Below are 25,902 nucleotides of genomic sequence, written 5' to 3'. Positions count from 1 at the left end.
TGAGGCAACTGTGGCGTCCACGCTTTGTTTCAATTACGGGACCCTTTTGTCTTTCTCCACCTGTTAGCGCATTGGTCTTCCTCGCCTCAGGAGCCCCAGCTATCTGTTGTACACTGTGCATCCCCTGTGGGATAATGGCTACTAAACGAGGCGCGAGAAGTGGAGGAAAAAAATAAATAAATAAAAAAAGATCTTTTAAATAATACATGCTGGCAGCAACCGCAGTGCAGGGGGAAAATCCCGCCATCTCAGCACTGGCTGCCACTCAGGCGCCTCTTGTCTTCAACGAGGGGAGGGGGTTTATTATCCGCCTGTGGGGCCACAATGTACACAAATCACTTGCCATAAAATATACACTTACTCATCTTGCCTGAGGGGGGAGGGGGAGGCAGGGGGATGCGACGTTAGTTGAGAGTTCAAATGTTTAATGGGACAAGCAAACACCCGCTTTGGCATTCAGACAAGCAGCGGCCGCAGTCCTTAGCAGATTTGACGTACCGTGTTATTAAAACTCCCATAATGCATTCCCTTTTATCATCCTCACTCATCCGTTCTTTTTACTTTCTATCTCTGTCTGTCTCACCTCAGTCTCTCAACCATCCCTCTCATTACTCGCTGTTTATCTCTCTCTCTCTTTCGTTATCTTTCTCTCTACCTCTCCGCCCTGACATTATTCACGGAGGAAACATTAGTTAACGCCGTCAAAGCAAAGCGCTATGAAGATCCCGGTTTGATTTGGCTGCCGAGGCGCCAAACATCACCTCTCCATCTCCGTCTCGTCTTTCCTCCTACTCCCCTAACTCCCTCTGCCTCTCCCTAATTCTTTTTTTTCTGTCTTCTCTCTGGCCCTTTCCTCCTCCCTCATTAACTCTGTGCTCATAGCTCATCAACTCCTTTTGCTCCTGCTTTGCACTTCCCTCCCTCCCTCCCTCCCTCCCTCCCTGCAATCATTATCTCTTGCCCCCTCTTTTCTCTCCTTTTCCTGTCACCCTCCTCTCCCCTCTTTTCAATCTCCCATCCTTCAGCACCGTCGCCCATTTCTCCTCCTCTCTTTCCGGGAAGACTTGGGTTGTACATTGCAGCTTCCCACGTGTGAGTGTAAATGAATGCGAAGTAGAAGAGCAGGTGTAGTTACAGATCCATCATCAGAGAGTTTGAGCTGAGCCGTTCAATTCGTTATCTTATGATGAATTGTTTTAGCTCAATAGCTTTTCCTCAACCTGACTTTTCTGTTTTTTTCTTCATCAGGGACTTCTACTAATTATGTTTTTTTTTCATTATAGTTGCATCTATTTTTTTTTTTTTTTAAAGTTGTTTTGTTTGTCTATAAAATGTCAAAAAATTTGGAAAATGTCACTTTTGTCCAAAATCAAGTCTTTAGATCCCTTGTGTTTGACTGACTAAGAGTAAAAAGCTGCAAATCCTCACATTTGAGGGACCGTGTTGTTTCGTGGATTAATCAAATAGTTGTTACAGCAAACAGCACTCATGTTTTCCTTCGTTTCCCAAAGAGTGTTACGACAACCGACGAACTTCGCAAACATGTCAAACGCCGAATGTGACGGTGAACAGATGGTACATTTCAGCAACTATGTGGGAAACCCTTCAGTCTCCTAGTTGTAGTTATGAGAGGGAGGTTCCATAGACTGTATTAACAGTCTATGGGGAGGTTCAGCGGATTTAAAAAATGGCTTTGATATCTCCAACTTGACAGAGAATATTGCAAAATGTGTCCAAATGGCTGCACATGAGGGCTGGCTGATAATTCAATATCATTAGTTATGGGATTTATTTTGTAATATCGTAAATATAAAAAAAAAAAAGACATTATTTTAAGTGTGTATAGTCTTGGCTGATTTAAAGCATAACTGTGGAACACATGCATTGCAATTAACAAATACTTAATTTATTATATATTATTATTACCTGCAATGTATGCATACATTTGCCATATTGTGATGGATTCAATATAAACATTCTTGGAAAAAAGAAAAATCTTGCTATAGCATCACCATGTATTTAAATAAACAACAACTAATGTTTCGGTCCCTCTGGACCAAGTTAATACTCTTGATGAAGTTCCAGAGCAACCGAAATGTTGGTTTTCTTCAATAAATGGTGATGTTATAGCAAGAGCAGAGCGCTGGATGGTGTGTGATATTTTCCAACGCACCTGCACAAAAGAATTGTTGGATGTGCAAATTGTTTCCTCAAAAAATATAAGAAGTCTAAAACAACGTGGTGATTTTTGATACTAACCATATCGCCAAAGCCTACTGTAAAATGCGGACTTTAGGTCTTTCCCACTACTCGCTACCGTTGTCTGCTGCTCTGCCCGGTATGTCCCGTACAGACGCTAAAGGGTGGTGTTTGCGTCGGTGTCTGATGCTGACAGCCACTGCCCAAGTGTCAGTATTTTACGAGTTGGTTGATAATGCGCTCTGTGTGTAGGCTACACAGATCATTTTGGCTGCTCTTTCTGTTATGACGTGGTTCCTACAGGGCAGCAGTGTTGATAACCATCATGGAAGAATGCAAGAGGTTTTTCTCTTTCTTCTGTTTCTGCCGGCAGGGTGCGGCGAGAGGATGAAACCTACAATGATACAACATGAGAAGAATCACATTCTAATAACTAATTTCTAGAACTATATTCTCTGCGTATATGAAACAACATTAAGTGACAAAAGTACAGGGCTGTCAGAGGGACATGAGAGTGAGAAAAGTGAAACTCACACCTTACTTGCATCACAGCCTCCCCTGCTGTAGCTGCTGCATTGTATTCTGGTCTATTGAGGCTATCGCAGGAGGAGAATTGACATCTCTGCCTCCGCTATGATGAATAGCTCTCTGTGCGACTGTTGACTGTTGGTGCAAAATGGTGTCGAGGAAGAAGCTCCTCTGCCTCCTGTGTATGTTTTCTTTTGAGACAGCCATTGTCTCAGTGCTGCTTTATCCATCATCTCTGTCATTTTCTCCACTATAGTTGCACTTCCTCTGTTGTCATTTAGCTCCAGGTCAGTGATTTCCATTTCTCCGATGTAATTTTCCTCCTTCCTTCCATCCTTCCTTCCCTGCAGAAAACTGGATGCCTTCATTTATGACGCTGCGGTGCTGAACTATATGGCCAGAAAGGACGAGGGCTGCAAGGTAAGGAATCGATCTGTCATTTCAAAGCCCTGCACAGTGGCACGCTCGTACGTAATGGCAGCTATTGTTGATATCCCTGTGGCCTGCAGCTGCTGTCTGCTACAAAACAAGATCTTCAGTGTGCCAAGCTTCTTTTTTTAAGGAAGCAGAAGCACAACAAGCGTGCCAAATGAGCACTTCTACAAGAGCTAGATCTGCATTAAAGAAAATCAGACACACCCAAAACATTTAGATTTGTCCCTTGCTGCCTGTAGCTATTTGATATTGTCATTCTCGGACAGAACTGGTTATTACTGATTTATTTATAAGTTTGCATTTGATACGGCTCCCACAGCGAGAATGAAAATCCTGCCTGGTGATCATTTGTAATAAGTTCTGTGGGAGGCTGGCGCTCCCAGCACTTTGAAACAAGAGCCACTGCTGCAGTAATTGTTACAACTGATGTGGATCTATATTAATTCCTCCGATGTAACAATATCACACACTCAAGCTCTGGTATTTTTGGCAGGGATGTCGATGTTAGAGCCGGGCCAACTATTTCATTCATCCATGCAACAGTGATAACAGACAGGAAACTTTAATTTGCTCATTGCCATCTGTCTCTTTGAGTCTGACTCTGTCCAGGGATTCCTGCGTTTTGTGTGTGAATCTGTGGATCTTTATGTGTTTTATTCTACAAGGTGATGACCATCGGCTCTGGTAAGGTGTTTGCCACGACGGGCTATGGCATCGCCCTGCACAAGAACTCCCGCTGGAAACGGCCCCTGGACCTGGCTCTGCTGCAGTTGGTTGGAGACGGTAAGACAGAAGGGTAAAGGGTGTAGCCTGGAAATCCAGACCCTTAATCTGAAAGATTAAAGGTCTGACATTGAGTAATGAAAATGGCCCAACTCGAGGGGCGGAACCAAGCATGCATTTGAAAATCTCACTGCACGTAATTGGATAACACTACGACCAGTCACAACAATACACGGGGTGACGTATCCAGAGCCCCATACACTTAGCTACCAGCGGAGCTAACTGGTAGATTAAACTGTTGTCATCTGTTTAACTCGCCTCTGGCCCGCCTTTATCAGATACAGCGATGTGATTGGTGCAGCTCGGCTACAAGGGCATAGTTAATGAGCATCATTACTGAATGCCAGAGTGATTCTCTGAGCAAATTCAAATTGTGCTCTTGTGACAACTCCAGATTTCCAGGGTGTAAAGTAGGGCTGAACGATTAATTGCATTTGCGATAATATCACGATATGTTAAGACGCGATTTCCTAATCGCAAAGGCTGCAATTTGGTCACGTGACTCGCAAGAGCAAATCAGTCTGCACCCGCAGAGAAAGCATCAACTAGCACGCTAACGCTACGCCGTCATTCAAACAACTCTGAGTTGTAGTTTAAAACTTTTACAGCCATTTTAATAAAATGAAGGGTTTTATTCGGGCTTGAGTCCATACATGCAGTTAATGGATACAGGCACGCAGAACTGAAGGCTCGGTTAGCAACGATTAGCTCTGATTAGCGGTTAGCTCCAGTTAGCTAGCTCAGTTTTAAAGATATGGAGTGGAGGAGACTGCCACGGGGAGGGGTAACAACCAGACTCTGATAAATGGCATTCGGGGAGCTTTCACAGCAGCGTGGCTGCGTTGTTTCAACGGTTTTATTAGTACAGTTAATCCCACGGCAAGACCAGCAGCAGCATGCTACTTCATGAGGGTGAGGGGCTGGAGGCAGCTCCTCTGTGTGCGCTGTAAAAAAAAAAATACACCGTTGTATATACTGTATATACTATATTTTTACTTATTTAACTGTCTAGTAAAGTTCAAAGACAGTGTTTAAAAAGTGCAATCCACATGTTTACATATGTTTATTACAGTAAATGATAATTAAATGTAAATACTACTAAGTGTGGTAAAGCCACATATTTGTTTTTATATTTCTACAATCTGCACTTTAGTTTGTGTAATTTGTTTCTGACTTTCATATGAATGTTTACACCAGGCTTGGTCAGTGCTCAATATACTACTGTGACTGAAGTAGTTAAATAAAAGATGTCATTCATATAAATTCATGCATCACCTAATTTCATCATCACATACAGGCCTGGCCTCCAGGAAAGAACAGTTTTTTTTAATCTAATCTTGTATTGTTCCTACTATACAATGATTTATTGCTTGTCTTTGTTGAATAATACAGAAGACAAAGAGCTTAAAAAATAATCGCATATTGAATCGCAATCGCAATATTTTTGAAAAAAATCGCAATTAGATTATTTTCAAAAATCGTTCCGCCCTAGTATAAAGGGTGTAGAAAGAAAAAAAAAATGGCTTTTCCAAAAACACTGTTACCAGGTCCTGAAATTAACACCCATCCACGCACCCCAATGCTACATCCTGTCCTCTGCACATTCTGTATATCCTGAACTTTGCACATCCTGCACTAATCCATAGTCTTTTTTTTATTTCTTAATGTTATATAGTTACATGCATGCACTAACATGTTATTTGTTTCTGTAATTTATTGTTTATCTCATATTAATGTTTAAACATGTTTTTTATGTATGCACCAAACCAAAGCAAATTCCTAAGTGCTACTTACCTGGCAATACATCTTTTTTTCTGATTCTGCCAAATGTGGGGGAATTTTGCCATTGGCGGGTGAAACTGAGTGATTTATTAGTTGTTTTTTTGCCGCTGTTCTTTTACATTTCAACCAAGTCCGCCATTTCCTTGGATTTGAGCTAAAAAAAAAATGTGGGGGCACATGATTGGGGTGAAGAGGCCGGCTGAAACAAGCAACCAAGAAAAAGATGAGGAACATTCAAAGAAAAGAAAAGTAAAAGAAGACATTTTCATACCAAGTGGAAAGTTGGCGACAACGGCAGGGTTCGTGAGTGGCTGATTTACGACAGCAGTATACGGTACATATGTACTGCAGTGATTGTTGTGTGTATGACCCAGAAAAAGCTAAAGTTAAAATAGTAAAATCACAGCTAAATCTTTGTAATCGGGACTTGTTGTTGACTGGAGCAGTAGGTATATGATAACTGTCTGTGACAGGGTAAATCAATAAATAAAAAGATAAAAAGTATAGAATCATTATGTGTAAATGTGTATTCCTAACAAGTTCAAGAACAACACTCGAGCATTTCCTGGATTTCACCTTTATGAGGCAACAAAAACAAATTGGTAAAAAGCCTGTGTGGTTAGTGGATTTTAAAATCAACCTGCCACAGTGGCTGGTGGGCAAACAAGTTAATTTCAGGCCCTGTTTCCTACACTGCAGAACATTAGAAAATGCTGGTCTTCTTTGGCTATGTGGACAGAGATAAAAGTAAGTTTTAAATGCAAATCACAGTTATTACACAGTTATGTGATCAGGTATAAAGCTGCTGGCTGAAGTTGCCTGCTCCTAGAAGACATTTAAGTACTTTCTATTCTAGGATTTTAGGAAAAGAACAACTAAAACACTAGTAAGAATAGAAAACATTTATTAAAAAGTGATATTAATGTTGGCGAGAGTTACAGTAGATGTTATTAGTAAGTGGGGATACAGACAAAGTTCAAAGTTAGACAGGAGGCACGAGGAAGAATAATTAAGTTACGAGGGGTGAGGATGGGGGACGGTGTGATGGGACGGGTGAGGGTCACTGGAGAAATGAAAAAGGAGGAAGGTTTAAAGAGGGAGGAAGATCAATACGGGAACGTAGAAGGGAGCAAGAGCAGAAATGAAGGGAAAAGGGAGGTGTGATCTCTGTTACAGCTGTCAGATAACGCACATAACACACGTTCTCTTTGTTAGGCACATCACACATTCTCTGTCTCATCTCTGTGATTACACACACACACACTGCCTGACTCCCTCGGAATCCATTTCCTTTATTTGTTTATGCATGATGTTGTTTTCGTACCAGTCACCTTCTTTTTGAAAGATGTCATTCTTTGCGCTAACTTTTTTCTTCTCTTTTTCTAAACCTGTGAGATATATTTGAAAGTTCATCAGAGGTCTTTGTTTCGCCTACACACCTCCTCTTTCTTCTCAACCTCTGGCTTATGTCAACATCTCTCTCTGTTGAACTTAATATGTCTCTCTGTTCAAAGTGTTGTACTAAAATAATTCAAGATTATTAACATAATTAGAGTTTTGAGCTATGAGGGTTTTGAACTCCGTCATTTAAAGTGTCATCTGTTACGTATGCGTTTATGTATGTGTCTGCGGTATAGGCCTAGTTACAGTTTCACGTTGTAACCTTTCTGCACAGTTCGGTTAGTAAGTGTGTGTTACACATTTCTTTTGGCATTCATTAATTTCGGAAGAAACGGCCTGTTTTTCTTGAAAATGCAGTTCTTTTTTTAACGCCGCAACATGGCAAACAGGGGCAAACAAAAATCTTTTTTTCTTGTTGTATCATTTATGATCCATCATCCGAAAAAACGTACTTACATACTGAGTCTGATGGAAAACTTGGACCAGGAGATAAAATGCAGCCTTTGAGCAGTGATGATTGTGTTTCCCCTGATGAGAAAAGGAAAGTCTCCAGAAAAGTAAGAAAAAAAGCTGATAATCACTTCAATATCTTATTTTCAGTATCAGTAATCAGAATCAGAAAGGAGTTTATTGCCACAGTAGTTACCCTGCCTGGAATTTGCCTTGGTGATTGGTGCATACATACATACACAAACAGCAAGCACATTTGATACATTACTCAAAACGCTGAAGATCTTAACATGCCGATGATTACTATGCAGTTGATCCTGAACTGCTGCTGATATATTTATAGTTGTAAAGATATTATTAAACGTACAGTTTTGTGAAAATCAATTTCAGTCGAAAAAGAAGTACATTGTATGCAATCAAAAAGGAGACATTGATTAGAACCAACAGGTGGGGTAAACAGGTCTGTGCAGCTTTTCTTCTGACTTCTCTACTACTTTGATAGTATCCTGGTGTATGTAAAAAGTATGAAGAGTACAGGGAGAGGTACAGCAATAACAAAAAACAATCAAGCCCAATATATATGTTAAGCAGTGCTGAACTCACACAATGGAGTGTGTTAATTGTGCTGTTGCAAATTATTCCTTTCAAGATAAAGTAATTAGCAATCAGCAACGGTCCCACTGACATCTGACAAGCAGACCGAATCCAAGCTAAATCAGGAAAATATGAACAGTTGTTTTTCTCATGCTAGTTTGATATTGCAGAGGTTTGCATATAGACACATATCTGTCATAGGCCATGACTGCCAACAGGTAGAATTCTGAAGAGGCTAGAGAGTAATATATAAACTGCTGAAAGAGACAGGCTGGTTAAGATATGATCTGTTTTTTTCTGATAAAAAAGTCAGTTGATTAACAAAACTGCAATGTACATAGGCTCATGGAGGGCTTTGTGAATCACTATGATGCACACAGCCGTGGTCGAAACACACACAGTTACACATATGTGTATACACACATAGCTACACTCCTACCTCCTTCACAAATTCAAAAAATTGCAAACCCAGAATTTCTCCTCGACTGTGCACACCGATGTGTTTCAGCATGTGGGTATCTGAAAAGAGATAAGTATAGATATATGAGTTATTAAATCCCACAAGCAGGCATGATCTAATTTAAATTACAACCAGTCTATATCCACAACGTTCCACTTCCGGGATTGCTCTGGTGCCGCAGGAAATTCCGCCGGATGCATGTCTTTTCGCCAATGTCCGTTTCCTTTCGCTTTCTTTGTGTTATAATTTTAAACTCTGGTGGATTTATTAAGAACTATGGTTAACTGCTCCTCAGATCTCTGCAGGGTAAATCCAGACAGCTAGCTAGACTATCCGTTTTCTGTTGCACGACTAAAACAACTTTTCAACGTACACACGTTTCACCAAAACAACTTCCTTCCCGAGGCTATTTTGCAGCGCCTCCGTGCGGAGCTTAGTGCCGCCCATGACAATTGTGATTGGTTTAAAGAAATGCCAATAACCCAGAGCACGTTTTTCTCCCATCCCAGAATGCTGTGTGGACTAGCCAGACCCTCCTCCGCAGCGCTGTGGAAGAAGGTCTGGCAAAGCGAGACTATTATACTATACTATAACACCAAACTGGTTGATCAATATGATCTGCAGAAATGAAACTGAGGGAGAGAGAGAGTTACACTTGAACACCCAAACTTCCAAAGTATGTCACAATAAGATAGAAATATGAAATGACTCAAACATCTTTCCCGGTTTCCTCTCCTCACCCGTGTCATGAATTACTGGTTTCTAGTCAAAAAAACGCTACAAGGACAGATATAAATGGTATTTGATCAAAGCATTTCTCTGCTACTTTTAAAGCAAATGTACTTTCTTTTTGGCTAAAATGTTTGGGCAATATTTTCTCTCCTCCATTCATGCCAGCAGCACTCGTTGAATAGAGCAGGTGTAAGAGGAGGCGCACACAGCCGAGAGAGAGATGGTAATAACTAAAACCCCCAATAATACGATAATGACCCTTCTTGTACAATTTTTATAATGGCAGAAAAGCCTTTTAGCTCCTGTTGGTTTCAGTGCTCAGAGAGGGTAAAAACAGTGATACATCTGCATTCAAAGAAGAAGAAAACACCAAAGCATGTTCACGTGCACATTAGTACTGTATCTTGTTGGTGTGTTCATGCATGTGCACATTATAAGCCTGGTTTCAGAGAAGGGAGAAGTGCTCATCCTTATTTTGAAAAAATCACATTCTGATAGAAAAGTTTTCTGTTTCTAATCTGTCAGAAAAAAAGAATATATATATATATATATATATATATATATATATATATATATATATATATATATATATACACACACACACACACACACACACACACACACACACACACACACACACACACACACACACACACACACACAACCTACATCTCTTTTAGTCCCGGCAAAGAAAAAAAACACCACAATTGTTACATTAAAAACACAGGAATAAAAAGGAAGAAGTGTGGAAAATACAAGAGGTGAAATGAACTCATAAATAACACTAAAAGGTGTGTGTGGGGGGGGTGTTTAAATTAAAGCTATGCAATGGTGTATGTAGATTAATAAGGATAATAAATAACCTACACACATTAATGAGGCTTAGTATCAGTTGTTGTGCTCATATTTCATGGTAAAAAATGTTCCAACAAATTCCACGGCCATCTTCAGGCAGCCATAAAGCAATTCTGTTTATTCTAACCTATGGACAATTGGATTAAAGACTATTTGTCTGAGCAACCGTGTAGGACCAGCTGTAAATTGCATTGTACTGTACGTTTTTTGGCTAGTACTGTTTAGGCTAATTGTGCTCTCTATATTGTTGATCCAGAAAGTCCACCCTGAGCCACTGCATGATTCACATGCATTCACCATCCACAGCACATGCACTATGGCCATTCAACAGGATTATCAGCGTTTTTTTGTTTTTTTTTTTATAGTTAATGACTGGGCAGTCACCAAATTGGCTCCTCTGGGGAACAATTTAGCCTGTTCCCAATTAGCGACTGGAGAGTCGAGGTGGAAAATGCCTCGGTGCCGGTGGTGACAGCGGCTCCTGGGGGCGGTGAACACTAGAGGCTAACTGCACATGGATACTGAACATGTTCAGTCTGAAAACAGTTTTTTTTCTTCTTTAAATGAGACATGTGACAGGGTGACGCCACATTTACAAAACTGTTGATATGGAAAAGAATAAAAGTGGCTTTAATGGATGGATCCTAAAGAATTTAGGCATACTGTTAAATTAAAAAAATATTTAATCCCTAACCCTACCTACAGAACAAACTGGAATTTTGTTTGAAACAGGCTTATACTAGTGACCTCTAGTCCTATTGTTCAGTTTTAGTAAGTCATACCGTTTTAATTTGTTGTTGATGCAAGCTCAATGCATCTTCTTTGTTTACGTTTGTCTTAATAAATTCAGGATAATCTATATTTCAACTGCTTTAATTTCATCAGTGCAACACTCGGTGTTGCTCCGAGTAGTCTCGTTTTGCCAGACCTCCGCATGTATGCCTTCCTCCTCCGTGGCACTGCGGAGAAAGGTCTGGTGAGTCCACACTCTTATTGTGACATACTTTGGAAGTTTGGATGTTCAAGTGTAACTCTCTCTCTCCCTCAGTTTCATTTCTGCAGATCATATTGATCAACCAGTTTGGTGTAATAGTATAGTATAATAGTCTCGCTTTGCCAGACCTTCTTCCACAGCGCTGCGGAGGAGGCTCTGGCTAGTCCACACAGCGTTCTGGGATGGGAGGAAAATGTGCTCTGGTTTATTGGCATTTCTTTAAACCAATCACAATCGTCATGGGTGGCACTAAGCTCCGCACGGAGCTGCTGCAAAATAGTCTCGGGAAGGAACTTGTTTTGGTGGAACGTGTACTTTCAAAAGTAGTTTTAGTTGTTCAACAAAAAAAAATCAGATTGGACAGATAGTCTAGCTAGCTATCTGGATTTACCCTGCAAAGATCTGAGGAGCAGTTAACCATAGTTCTTAATAAATCCACCCGTGTTTAAAATGCCAACACAAAGGAAGCCCAAGGCAAAGGCTATCCAGCCTAAATGAGTGAAATCCGGCGGACGAAGCAATCCCGGAAGTGGAACGTTGAGGATATAGACTATGCTCAGAGTTCTGATGCTCGGAGTTTGTATTTTAATATAAATACTGTTCTCATTCTATAACACTTGGATTGCTTTGTTGTTATTAAATCGGTGTTAAGATACAATAAAACCCAACACTTCCTGCACTTGGAACATCCTGTTGTAGTCTTTAATATCACTTAACATGATAGAAAGAACAGCAAAGTATTAGTTGTTTGAGTGCTGTGAAAATGTACATTATGCTTAATATACCATGTGATCCATTACAGTACAGGTAATTCCCCCACCCTTAATGTTTTTTTTTAGCTGGCCTTCATCAGCAACCATGCTTTATTAGCCCAGGTGTCTTTTAAAAATACAGCTTTTTAAATTCAAGATTCCATTATAAACCATAGTATTTTCCTCTAGTTATAGACAGTTAATAGTAGATGCTACCTGTTAACTCTCTTTTTGGAGCGCTGCTGACCCCCCATTAGCTAAAACCTGAAGAGACCCAGTTTGCGAGCAGATCCACCGCAGTACTTTTGATAAAGTAAACCTTTTGAAGATGAGGAAGCCGTGTGTCAAGTCCCACTTGGCTCCAACAGACTTCCAAGAAATAAACCGTCTTCAAAGTGATGCTGCAAAAGGCAGAGATGCAGGAATACTATATGTACCGTTATAACTGCTGATGTTGCACCCGGAATCAAATCCCAGAGCAGCGGGTATCCAAAGTTCGCCTCGGTTCCACTTCGCCTTTGTGTCACTCACATTGATTCATGCTGACTGAGCAAAGCCGATAAAAAAAAAAACCCAACCTCACACACAAAATAATGATTAAAAGAAATTGTGAATGCTAACAGCGTTTGGCGCTGAGGATGGAACATACTGTATCAGCATAGTACACCGTTTGGGAAATTGATTTATTTTTTGTTCAGATGGCTTTGAGTCTACAGAGACCCGTCGGTATTTCCCTGAACCTGCAATTTTGTTTTTGTGTTTAGTTTAGTTCCACAGTTAAACAATATCCCCAGATCATTTGGGATCAACATCTAAAAAGTAATAAAAGAACACATAAACAAACACTAGAAATGGCAGGATTTTCAAGCTCCTAAGCCTGACACATGGTGTGATTTTTCTTTCTATTGTACTCTGACACACTGTTTGTACATTATCACACAAAATGACTTAAGCCTAACTTTTTTTTTCCTATGTTTTTGTCCCTAAGTCACTGATGGAAACAACAACGTTTGACATTGGTCCAGTACTAAGGACGCACCTTCACTTTTCGTCCACAAAAGTGCTTGTTTTGCCGCTGACAGGCTCAGATTATTATTCTTAGTGCCTGACAAAGTTATGCAAAAGGATTTCTAAGGAGGTCGACCTTTCTGTTAAAGAGTAATATCCTTTTTTTAAACAAAAAAACAAAACCACGAAATTGCTACCGCTAAAGTACATAAACAGTAATTGTATCATCGTAAAATACACTTAATTTAAAGTTGACCAACACATAATAAAGTTATGGAAAGCCGTTTTGGTTCGTCTTTCCACTGTTCCAATCATCACAACTCTGGTTTGGTTGAAATGAACACATAGTTAACTGATTTAAATGTGGAAATATGTTGGCTCTTTACACGCTAAAAGTATTGTTTTTTTTAAATGGAGTCTGGTGGGTTAAACGGTAGCGATCTCGGAGATGTTTCGACGATTCAGCTGTTTTAAAAAAGGTCTGTCTCTGTAGGGATCCTTCCCATAATGTTGTCAGACACTTAGAATACCAATCTGAGCCTGTCGGTGGCAAAAACGGCACTTTTAGTGGACAAAATTGACGATGCACATTTGACCCATAGGATTACATTGCAGCCTGGTTCGCAGCTGCTGGTCACTGCATTCTCGCCCAATGCTGGACCAATTTCAAAGATCGTTGTTCCCATCAGTCACTTACACACAAAAACATAGGAAATAACCTCCGCTGGCTCATTTGATATAAATGTTCCTCTGAGTAAAAATGATTTCAATAAGTTGCCAATGTTCAGTCACCCTGGTCGACTCCAGCCCCCTCACAGTGTAGTTTTGTTGGGAGACGAGAGAGTATAAAATAAAAGATGAGATGGTTGTTAAAGTTGAAATTGTTCTGGCAGTTGGATAAAATATTCCGGCACTGGCTCTTTGATAACCCCCATAAACTCCAAGTGCCTCGCACAAGTACCCTTGAAAAGATTAATATTTCTAGGGATCCATCTCCCTAGAGATTATTGGACTTCACCACCTCCCCACACACATACATTACACACCACCGCTCCCACCCTGTAAACATGTACTGTCTCTTAAGGCTGGTTGTCCAATCATTATTTGTGCTTTTAAGCCTTTCAGTTTTCACAAAACAATTTATTTTAGAGACAGAGGAACTGTGCGATGACACGACGGCTGGAATGACTGCAGCACTTGTAATTTACTTCTGTCACTCATAAAAAAAGCTTACAATAATTTCAAATGATTTTCTGTGTTTTCTGTCCCGTCCAATATTTCTCTCCTCTCCATCTACAGTTATTCATATACTGAATATTGCTGTGTCACCGAGGATAAAATGTGATCACGTGTGAATATGTCGTGTACAAAGAATTTAATGAAATATGAAATTGAACAACTTTGAAATATGACATAGGACCCCACCAAAGCAATTTCCTCATCAACATATCTTCCATCTCCAAAAAAAATTTTCATTCTAAGAAAAGCTTGCACCCAGTCATTACTAATAATAGTAGGTTGTTGTGTGCTTACTACAAACAATTTGGAATTGATATTACATAATTGAAATGCAGATGACACCTTACTTGTGGCTCCATTTGTTCAGGATCCTGTCCTTTTGCTTTTTTTTGCTGATAATGTAGTTATTTTAGCTTAACCAGACTGAGACCTTGTGCACAGGCATTTATTGGCCAAGTGTGGCTTGAATTAAGCGCTAGAGACGAGGGTCAGTCTGGGGGTACTCTGTCGGGAAAATAGTAGATTTCCCCCTTCAGTTTGGGAGCACGTCGTTGCCACAATCAAAGGAGTGCAGGTGTCTTGGAGTCTTTTGTATCGTGAGCAAATCTGTGTCAGGGTTTTGTGCAGAATTAGCCCAAAGCTCTGTTGTATTTGTATATTTTAGAAATGTAGTGTTTTTTATTATTATTAGTAGGTCTTGTTTTGTAACTTAACTTCTATCTTAACTTTTGTTAGGAAGCTCTGTAGGGGTAACACGTTCTCATCCCAGCTCGTCACTTTTTCGTTGCCGTCACTCTTCAATGCAACTGTGACGCACTACGGTTGCTGTTTGAAACACAGGGGAACATCTGGTTAACTTTGTGAATTCATACAAAACTATGCAAAAAAAGCACTTAGGTTTAAGAAAAGATTGTGGGTGGGGTTAAAAGAAGTGTGTCTGTAACGTAACTAAAGTGGCACGGGACTCTAACGGGACACAAACCGCGGCCTCCTTGGTGAAAGTCCTCTGTTGACTTTGTCACGCATACTTCTGGAGCACTTACTCTGAGCGTCTTCCGCAGAGGGGTTTACAGTCTCTGCATCTCATACAGACTCAAGGGTGCCTATAGGGCCGGGACAAAGAGTTGGTATTTGACGCTCTGGGAATAAGAACGGCTGGCAGGTGAGATCTGCCATTTTGTTTCCTTTTTAGTAGATCATTTAGTATTGTGTAGTTTTTTTAGCCATGGTTGGATGGTTTGTTATTTTGGCCTGGACACTACATGATATTCAATTTAGGCTTACAAGTTGAGCAATATATGATTCAGAATTTGAACAATAATCTGGAGCGACAGAAAAATTGTGATTGAAAGACGCCAGTGTTGACAGTCACATCAACAGTCAATCACGTTTTAATCTTCTCAGCAGTTGACCAGTGCAGTTTTATGTTCTGGTGATGACAGTCCAAAATTAAGATTGTGGAATAACGTGTCAAAAACATGTTTCTATGGGGTGTCTCAGTACACCATGAAGGGCAACACTCACTGGTGGCACCTGATGCATGTCAAAACACCCACTGTTTTCTATTTAGGCCCAGACACCGGGGGCGTCTTCACATGCATCATCGCAGGCTGATGTGCGTCATCTTGTGAGGATACACCACTGTCCTAATTTCCAGTTGTGACCCAGGTCAACTCTCAATGTGATCACAGTTATACCTCAGATCAACAAATCCGGACTACTAATCCTTGACTGAGGGCTGGGCAATATGGCCAAAATCGGGTATCCCGATATAGATTAATAACGATATAGTTTTATAGACTTATTTTTAGACTTATTTTCGTAACAACACGTTGTTGGATGCTGTCCTCCTCTCCTACTTCAATGCCTAACAAATCTATCTCTCTTTCTCTCCCTGACCCTGTCTTTCTGCGTGAGCAGCAGTGGTTGAAGCCTGAAAATACTGTAAACAAATTAAAAGCATAACTAATTATACTGGTCGGACTGTTCAGCTCTGTTTCAGACTGATACCTCCAGTTCAGGCTGGTCCTTATCCTCAACACGTGCCTTTTTCAGTCGCGGAAAATACTTTTCAATACTCATCTGGATTGAAGCAGCAAACATTCAGTGTAAGAGTAAAAAAATGACATAACATTATTTATAATAAGTTTATTTGATTCACAGCTGCTACATAGCGTTTTGACCTCGACAACCCAACTGCATTTTACCGCACACTTGCAACTAGTTAACTTTCTAAAGAAGGCGCAATCGCTTGTTTGCGAAGAGTCGGGTCGGGACTCAAACATTAACACACTGACAACATTATATTCAGAATATAAAATATTTGTATAGCACTTTTTAATGTGTGATTGTGTAAAGGTGTTCACGAGATAGATACCAACCTTTTGTGAACTTGTGAATTTCGCCAGCCGTCTTCTCTCGTTTTCATGGAGACAGACGCTGTGTGCACGGTGGGAGGGGCTGTGTGTGTGTGTGTGTGTGTGTGTGTGTGTGTGTGTGTGTGTGTGAGCAAGACGCAAGTGACAGAGAGACCGAGGAGAGCAGGGAAAGGAAATGCAGCTGAACGTGTTTTAAATAGCGTTTAAGCCGTGCGGCGTCCGGTGTTGATAGTGCGCCGCCACACATTAGTCTATTTGTGGGAAACACTGGACAGCTAGCTAGACTATCTGTCCAATCTGAGTTTTCTGTTGCACGACTAAAACAACTTTTGAACGTACACGTTCCACCTACACAAGTTCCTCCCTGAGGCTATTTTGCAACGGCACTGAGGCTTTGCCCAGTGCTGAGTGCCACCTAAGACAGCTGTGATTGGTTTTAAGAAATGCCAGTAAACCAGAGCACGTTTTTTCTCCCATCCCGGAATGCTGTGTGGATAAGCCAGACCCTCCTCCGCAGCGCTGTGGAGGAAGGTCTGGCAATGCGAGACTAAGCTCCTTGTGGAGGTTTTCCAGGTGAGACTATAGGCACAGTATAAAACCTCTCCAGCTCATCATAACCTTCCCCTACAAGCTTTTCCTGAACAGATTAGATAAATGAGTGTGTATGTATAATGCCACTGACCAATGTAAAGCTATCAAAGGGAGTCGGGCACATTCTCTAGGTTAGTGTAGAACTGAATGAAACTGAATTGAATTGTTCCCAAATCACTGCCGAGCTGTCAAAAATCACAGAATGAAACATGAATATAATTATAAGCTCTGGTTTTTTTCCCCCTCAGTGTTTTGCACGTCTGCGTTTTTTTCTTCATTTGTGCAGACGATGCCCCCTTCTCTTTACTCCGTGGCATTTTCCTCCTCGGAGCAGGTGAGAGAGGATACAGCTGAAATTCTGCCTGTCTGTCAGCTCTTTGTCGGGGAGATTTCTCCCAAAGAGCAGCTTTGTGCGCCGCCGGCTGCCATGATTAATGTATTTACAGGGAGATAAAGGGAGAAAGGCGGAGAGCCGGACAGGGAGAGAGAAATCAGCCGAGCACTCATCAAAACTCGATGAATTAGATTACGGGAGTGAGCCGCACACAGAAGCAACATGCGTATTAGCGTCTATTGTCAGGGTCTGCGCGGGGAGCGGGGCGAGATGAGGCCAGGTCGATGGAGTTGAGCCCGGTTTAATTCAGCTGTCATGAACGTTTGAATTCCCACACATGACTGTCGGGGAAGTGAAATGTGGCACACAGTGATTCATGTCGGAGGGAGATTTGTGTTGTGTTTGAGCGGATTTGACGTTTCAGTCAACATTGCCGAGTGCGGGTGGTCTAATCCGCGTGGCAGGACTTTAGGAGGGGTTTCCAGACAGTGTTAATTAACCCAGAGGTCACTTAATATTGTAACTCTGAGCATTGGGAATTGGAACTTCCTTTGCCTGGGACATCTTATGAGTGTGTGCACGACAGTGTGTGTATGTGCCAGTTTTAAAAGTCCTCTGAAACCGGCTCAGTGCACATCTGTCTACGTAAGTGTCTCTGCACATTTTATCCTGCTTTTTCCTTTAATGGCCTTTTTTGTGTGTGTGTGTTTGTGTTTGTGTGTGTGTGTTTTGCCTCCCTTTTCATCATCCACGATCTGTCGCGACGATCTGCCCTCAGTGTGCCCGCCTCAGATGCCAGGCCATTTCACAACCTGCTTCAAAGGGTTTTACTCGCTTCCAATTCCAATTTTCTCTTTTCAATCTCAACACTTTCTCTGCAAAATTCTTTAGCCTCTCCCCACTGTTCCATTTCTTCATTTACCATTCATACTTTATATATTTCTGTGATTGTAATTTGTAGCCTACGACAGATGCACGTTTCTGTGTACTTTATTATTTGCTTTGTAGTAACGGAGACTCTGTACTTTCATTTCACCATCTATACCAGTGACCATGTTATCTTTCCTCGGTTTGCTCACTCCCATCAGTCTCACTTCCCTCTCTTAACATCACACAAAAAAGGTTTCATTCACTCCTCGCATTTCTCTCCCACATTCTGCATTTCATCATCTGACCCTCTATATCTTGCCTTCTCCTCTCTTCACATCTTCAGCTTTCCTACTCTTGCTTTTTTTTTCTTCTCCCTCGGGGGATCAAACACCTTGCTCTCATAACAAAAAGGCAGTAATCCCCTTTAAATCTCTTTTATGTTCTAATCTAGTTCTGTACCGTTTTAACTCCTCCCCTATTGTCTTTTCTATCTTGTTATTTTTCTTCCAGCTTCTCTTCTTTTTGACCTCCTTGTTCTCCCTCCATCTTTTCTCTTGCAGATGAGATTGATATGTTGGAGCGTCTCTGGCTGTCGGGTATCTGCCACAATGATAAGATTGAGGTATGACGTCTTATACCTTTTCTCCATCAACCTGGCACACAAGTCAGCCTCTGCTCTAAATGTAGTCCAACCTGAATCATGCTCAGCCAGTCAGTGAGATACTCGGTGGGATAGCTGTCCAACCAGGCTAACGTCACAAGCGCTATCCATGGTGCTGATCCTGCTGTGACCCCCCCAGGCCAGACACATTATGCACATTATACACATTGTGTTGTCTTCCCGTCGACCACAACAAAAACTCTTTTGTTCTCCGTTCTCAAAGTTTTTGTTTGCTTTTTTTCGAAATTCTTTTTAATTTACTTTAATGCGTTTCGTTGTTTTGGTTACTTTTTTTAAACATTTTTATAGCTTTTTCAGATATTTTGGTCAGGTTTTTTTTTTCGATGTTATGGTCACTTTTTCCAATATTTTTGACACTTTCTTCTAGTCTTTTTGAAGTTTTTATCGTAGTTTTTGTGGCTTTTCCCAACTTTTTTGATATTTTTTCCAACATTTATTATGCTTTTCCCATTGTTTTGTTGCTTTTTCCGATATTTGCTACGCTTATTAAAACGTCCCACATTTCTGATATAAAAATGGGTCAAATTTGACCCGAGTATAACATGAGGGTTAACAATGTTCAGGCCTATTTGCTGCTATTTCCGTCGGCAGATAACCAGGTATCACCAAAACCAGACTTCCTCAAGTAATCATCATCATCACCCTATATGATGTTATATGTTTTATAAATTAAAACAAAGTGTTTAAAGCGATAGTACTTCAGTGTATGAAGCCACTTTTTCAGTTTGGGTCGGAGTCGAACCTGCGGCCGCTGCATCGAGTAGTAAACCTCCATATATGTGTGCCTGCTCTACCAACTGAGCTAACCCGGCCACTGAGCTAGAGTGACTTGTCCGACAACCTATCATCACCTTTAACCTCAGTGAGAAACATAAGAAACATATTGATTGAATGAGAAAAGGATAATTTTTCTAATCTTTAATCTACTTGATGATAAACTACGTAGAAAACTGATCATTCATTTAAAACTGATGCTTAAAGTCGTCACAAAATCCAGAGTTTCTGATTCTCTGCAGAGCTTGTAAGTGGATGTTACGTGTAATCAAAAGTAACCGGTCATCTCGCCATTTGACTACGCGTCCACATTGCTGCTTGCTCAAGTAACCGCTGCCTGATCAGAGGTCGGCCTGCGTTTTGTGGTTGCTTCCTGTAATTGGTTTGGATGACAATCGCACACAGGTCTCGTAAAGGAGGGCCAACACTCTCAGTTTCAGGGATGTATGTGCCGTCTATGGTATTATACAAGTCAATAATAATTATTGATTTAAACGTGAATGCAGCTTGGCAGCAGATGGGAGCTACAAATGTTGAAACTGAATAAATTAAACTGAAGGCTGAAAAGCTTTTTTGTTTGATGGACCAGGGTTTCTGTGGTGACTGACATGTTTTGGTCTTTGCATGAGTTTTCAGGGGCTCTAAAATATCACAGATGGGCGCTCTGACATCCAGTGACAGCAAAGGAATTCTCTATTGTACTGCTGGTTGTAATTAACTTTTTATCTGCTGTCTGGGAGACAAATTGGCCCTAGTTAGTGATGAATCTACTCTCCTGTTTCATCTCTGCTCCTCCCTTCTCATATGCTTTCCCTTTACCTCTTCTGCCGCTTCCTTTTACTCATGCCTTCTCTCTGCTCTCACCCCCTATAACATTTGCCATACCTCTCCTTCCATCCCGTCTTCCCCCATCCGCCCCTACTCCCCTCCAGGTGATGAGCAGTAAGCTGGACATAGACAACATGGCAGGGGTCTTCTACATGCTGCTGGTGGCCATGGGCCTCAGCCTTCTGGTATTTGCCTGGGAACATCTGGTGTACTGGAAACTACGGCACTGTGTAAAGCGATCTGGCGGGATGGACTTTCTCCTGGCTCTCAGCAGGGTGAGATAAGGCAGCAAAGACACCCCCCCCACCTCAGCAACACCTCACATCGTAGTTTATTGGCTCACCATTGAAAAAAACACAACTAGATGATGATCTAAGCAGCCACAAGGGGTTTCATGCCTTTAGAATCCAATGTACTACAATACAATGTACTTTAAGCACAGGCCAGACCAAAGATTTGCGACGAGTTGAAACATGCAACTACTTGCAGCGCGCCGGTCTACAGCGTTCTGAAAGCTGCCAGTTCACACCAATGCGACGAGACGGTGTATCATCTCCATAACGACTCTTTGTACTTCCGTTTTCACTTCCGACTTTCAGGCTTTTTTGTAGCTGAAAATATTATTTGTTTCATCTAAATATGAATGTGGATAACGTTAGTGATAGTGAGATGCTTGCTACAGTTACATTTCCAGTGATGAATCAGCGATAACGGTTTGTTTCTCTGATTCACGGTCATGTTCTAACGCCGCTCGGCCGGCACCCTCTCTTCAGTCACTCTCTAGCTCGCTTAACCATATAACTAAAACTCTGCCATTTCCACCAGCTAGCAGTTTGTAACATAGAAATAAAATGGATTCTGGATCATTTTATTACTATAGTTTATGGCTGACTTTACAAGCTGACTTCGCTATTGGCTGTTGAAACAGGTGACGTATCTTACGTTCTAAAACCAGCCTCTGCGACTCGACTGGCTGAGTCGCAGCCACGCCATCAGCTGGTTTGAGTCAAGCTGAGACGGGCCGCTGCAACTTTTCCCTGCAACATTCTAAAACGGTTTTGTCTCATTGCAAATATTTGGTCTGAACTGGGCTTAACAAAAGATGAAATTCAACATGGTGAAGGCAAAACAATGAAATCAGAAGAATATCAACTGTTAGGTAAGATGTGACCCAAAAGTGTGCCCAAGAAAGAGCCCAAACAATGATTCTATCCCAATAACACCACAATATGTTCTGGTAAACCATGGCTGTTTTCAAAATCGCCTCCTACAGACGAATGCAGTATGCAGTGACTGATGCATACTGCGTTCATCAGTAGTATGCCCTAAAAAAAAACAGTTAAATTGATTGATTCTACAGCATGCTAGGCCAGGCTGAGCCTTTAGAACAAGCTATTAAAGCACTGAACAAAAGAAATTACACCACTTTTGCAAATAAAAAATACAACTTATTGAGCTTTGATTTTGTTTTGTTTATGACCAATGTTTGTTCACTTTACAGTATCTACCATAGGCCTATAAACTGAAACTTAACTTCTTAAATCTTTATTTATGTGAAATAAGCAAATACAACAATCACTAATTATGAACTGAAATGTTAGATCTAATATATATATATATATATACATGTTAAAATTTATTTACAAATCTTTCAAAGAGAGACGGGTATTTCTTTGCTCTGTCAGACGCTGCTCTCCCTCGCCTCTGCCTGCTCTGCGGCCGGTGTGTGTGCAACTGACAGCGTGGCCAGCCAGCTTGTTAAAGTTACGCCCGCAATCGCTTGTGGAGCTTTTTAAGTCTAAACAGGCCGATACCACAGGTTCACGTTAATCTTATAATGGATATTTGTGTTGTGTTATTTAAACAAATTGGGAAAATAAACGCCTCTTGTCCTCAAGTCTCTTGAGAGAGCTCCAGCCAGCTGACAGCGGGGTCTGTGAAGGTGGACAGGCCGGACGGCAAGCCAGCGACCCCGGCAGGTGGCTGTCACGTCAGACTGTGGAGCTTCTCAACTGCACGTTTGATTTCTCGCATAAAAACCTCTCAGAAGGGAATTTAGTGATGAAATAGCAGACAAAAATTGTGAAATATTTCCAGTTGTTGGCCACAGCGCCAAGTTGGTCTGATTTTTCCCGGCACTTTACATTGTGAGATACAGTAGGTGAGATAGATTTGTCCGAGGCATACTGGAGATTTTCTCCAAATCAGTACAACATATGGGTATTTTTGGCATACTGCAGATTTTGCTTTTGTTTGCACGCTACATTTGGGCCAAATCAGTACTCAATGCTAGTATAGTATGTGGTTTAGAAAATGTGTACTATCTCACGTCCTGGTTTGTGAAGCCATTTTTCTTCGGGGTGGATCCCAGACGGCAAGATTTCAAATTAGAACATACATCACTTGGAGAAATGGATGCTTTTGTATAGCCGTTGTCTAGAATGCATAGCACACCACCTTGTGAAGTTTTGTGCAGGGTGTAGTCATCCTCTAGACTGGGTAAACCCAGCCCGATCTGCCGGCGATTTGATTTTGCCCTGCAGCTCAGGCTGGAAACCTGTACATTTATCTATCCTCCTTCCGTTACAAATTTGCGGGAACCAATCACAAACTGGCTTATCCACCTGGCGCGCTATTGCCGCGTTTAACACGATGACAATAGAGAGGCGACCAAGCAGCTTTTTGTTTATATTCAACAAGCCGGCCACCGAAGCTCAGCACTCCATGGCAGCAACCCGTTGATGTCGCTGCTACGTCACCCGGATCGTTGGTCTGATTGGTTGAAGGACTATCCAATTGCGTACAGAGTCATTTTAACTATGCCTCTTGATCACACCTCTTGTGCAGATAAAATACAGAGCAGACTCCCCAGACTAATGTTCAATCTGAAAAGATTGAGCTTGGTCTGGTGATAGCCAGACTAGTCATCCTCAAGACACATGAAAGAATACCTGAGAAGAAAAAAGAAAAAGTAGAAATATAATTTATCTCCTTCAGATTGAAACAATTCCAAAGTTCTGCCAGGTGGTGAGAGAACTAAAGGAAGTAAACTCTGTTATGAGAGGTTTTACATTTTTTTTTTTTACTTCCAACCAAGCACTACAGCAGCTGATCTCTCTGATTTACACTCCCTAAACCTGAGAGGCTTTAACTAGTCAGCGAAACAACTGCTGCTTCATAATACCGTGCTTGGGGAGCATTGGTAAGCGATTTATTCAGGTGCAGATGTAATGCTAGACTGAGAGCAGACTGTAGAAGCTTTTAGGATCTCCTGTTCTCTCTATGTAATAGATTGTTGTAGCCATGAAGTCCACTTCATTCAGGAAAATAGAGATGTATAGATGAACCAAGATTAATGAACAGTTTTCAGATACAATCAAGATATGGATTGCACAAAAGTAGGGGCCACTCAATAGTAGTGGTACTTGTTTCTGGCACAAAGCAGGGCGAGTAGAAGGTAGAGCCAAAAAAAAAGAGAAACATCAATGGTGTTTATCCTTGGCATCGTGCCAAGGGTCCAGGGCAGAGTGATCACTTAGCTGTTGCACAGCTATTTTCTTTGAGAGGCAAAACCGTTTCTGTTAAGTTCAGCTCAGGGTCCTGGAAATATTTAGTACAGGTCCTGAGAAAGACTTTCAGGGCTTTAGGGAAAAAGGGGGGAGGGTTTAGAGAAAAAGACCAAGAAGGTAATGAGGGAGGACACAGGATGAAATGAAAGAAGGGATCATGGTAAGATGAGGTAAGAAAGGGATGGAAAAGAGATGAATGCTGTGCTTGGGGAGGAGAAGTAGGAAGGTATAGGGGAGGGAAATGTTGAGATAAGAAGAGAAGAGAGCTGGCCGAGGAGGCAGCTGTGAGTTTTGGATGGCAGAGGCAGTGGAGTATAGCAGGCAGTGGTGCCTGCAGCAGTATTCCTGTACGCACCGCCTGTAGTTTTTTGTTTTCTGTGAGACATTGTGACACATCTGTAAGTTTTATCTGCACTGTTTTGAGTGCTTCAATAAACCAGTTAAGTAAGTGGAATGGTTAAGTAAGTGGAACATTACAGTGAGCATGTGTAGCCTAGATGTAACTGTGATTAATAGACCACAAAACCCAAAATTAAACAGCGCACTGGACAGTGTTGTCTTATTTTCATCCCAGAAATTGCGCCCAAAACAAGGTCAGTCGTCCCTCAGATATGACTACATTATTTTGTGGTGTATTTGGCCTTCTGCGTGACTCTTATGCAAATATAAGCTACTGTATGAAAGCTTCAATGATGATTGTGTTAAGCCGTTCTATGAAACAAAGTCCTGCCGGCAACAATGATAGCAGGTGTTGGTGAGAGGCCAGAAGGAGGGAAAGAAACGACGGGGGCGTGCTAGACGGGAGACTGTTGAATTAGAAAACAGGCTGCATAGAGCACTGGGGAGATGGTGTGTTAGAACCACTGGCTGTAAGGGCGACACCACCATGTTGGAATGACAACAACAGCTTGTGATTTATTACCACCTCCTGCCTGAAAAAGCAGAGAAAAGGGCTAATTTATGCACAGCGGAAGAGTCTTCTTATTGCACTATAAAAAGGAGGGAAAGGGGAATAACATTATAGCTCTAACTTTTGACGTTGTGCTTCCGACATATGAGGAGACTAAATCAAAACTCTAATTTCAACCTGCAAAAAAAATGTAATTGCTTTTGCACATAAAAAAATCTGCAGATCAAGCTATGCACTATAGTACCTTAGCTAAGATCGTGAAGCACATTCTAGCAATCTTATTCTTTTGGAAGTTAATTATATAAACATGAATTTCAGTACAAGTCAATACACATTATGAGATAAGACACAAGAAGGTGCAAAAAACCTGGAGGTGGCACAGATTAGTAATGATTACACAAAGAGCAATAAGACAAAGAAGACAAAAGGAAATGAGAGTTTAACTGTTAAGGTATGCATCTAGCATAATGTGGAATAAAAATGGAATTTCAAATTAAACGCATGGTTGCAAGTCAGTTTAATGAAATATTCATTACTATGAATATTTCACTATAACAAACACCTTACAATAATGGTAATCAAAAACTGCCACTACAGCACTTCTAATCAAACATCCAAATCAAGAACAAAATTCTGCTGTATGGAGTTTGGCTTGAGTCCAACACAATTTCTTCTAACACAATCTTTCAGCGCAAGCTACATTTTTACACGAAAACTACGATGGCCGACCGGGACAAACGTACTGCAACTTAAG

General features: G+C 41.1%; 1 protein-coding gene across 1 annotated transcript in view; it reads left to right on the top strand.

Moving 5' to 3' along the window:
* The window catches only part of grin2da (glutamate receptor, ionotropic, N-methyl D-aspartate 2D, a), a 275,179-nt gene that overhangs the window by 237,830 nt on the left and 11,447 nt on the right, over positions 1 to 25,902 (top strand). Inside the window, exons 15-18 of the mRNA XM_035992896.1 lie at positions 3,078 to 3,147; positions 3,828 to 3,945; positions 18,946 to 19,007; positions 20,774 to 20,944. Coding sequence (XP_035848789.1) covers positions 3,078 to 3,147; positions 3,828 to 3,945; positions 18,946 to 19,007; positions 20,774 to 20,944 — 421 coding nt within the window. The remainder of the gene's footprint in view (positions 1 to 3,077; positions 3,148 to 3,827; positions 3,946 to 18,945; positions 19,008 to 20,773; positions 20,945 to 25,902) is intronic.

Source organism: Sander lucioperca, chromosome 16, assembly GCF_008315115.2.
Source record: "Sander lucioperca isolate FBNREF2018 chromosome 16, SLUC_FBN_1.2, whole genome shotgun sequence".
In the NCBI taxonomy this organism is placed as follows: domain Eukaryota; kingdom Metazoa; phylum Chordata; class Actinopteri; order Perciformes; family Percidae; genus Sander; species Sander lucioperca.
The sequence above is the reverse complement of the archived record's forward strand: the minus strand, read 5'-3'. Positions and strand labels throughout refer to the sequence as shown.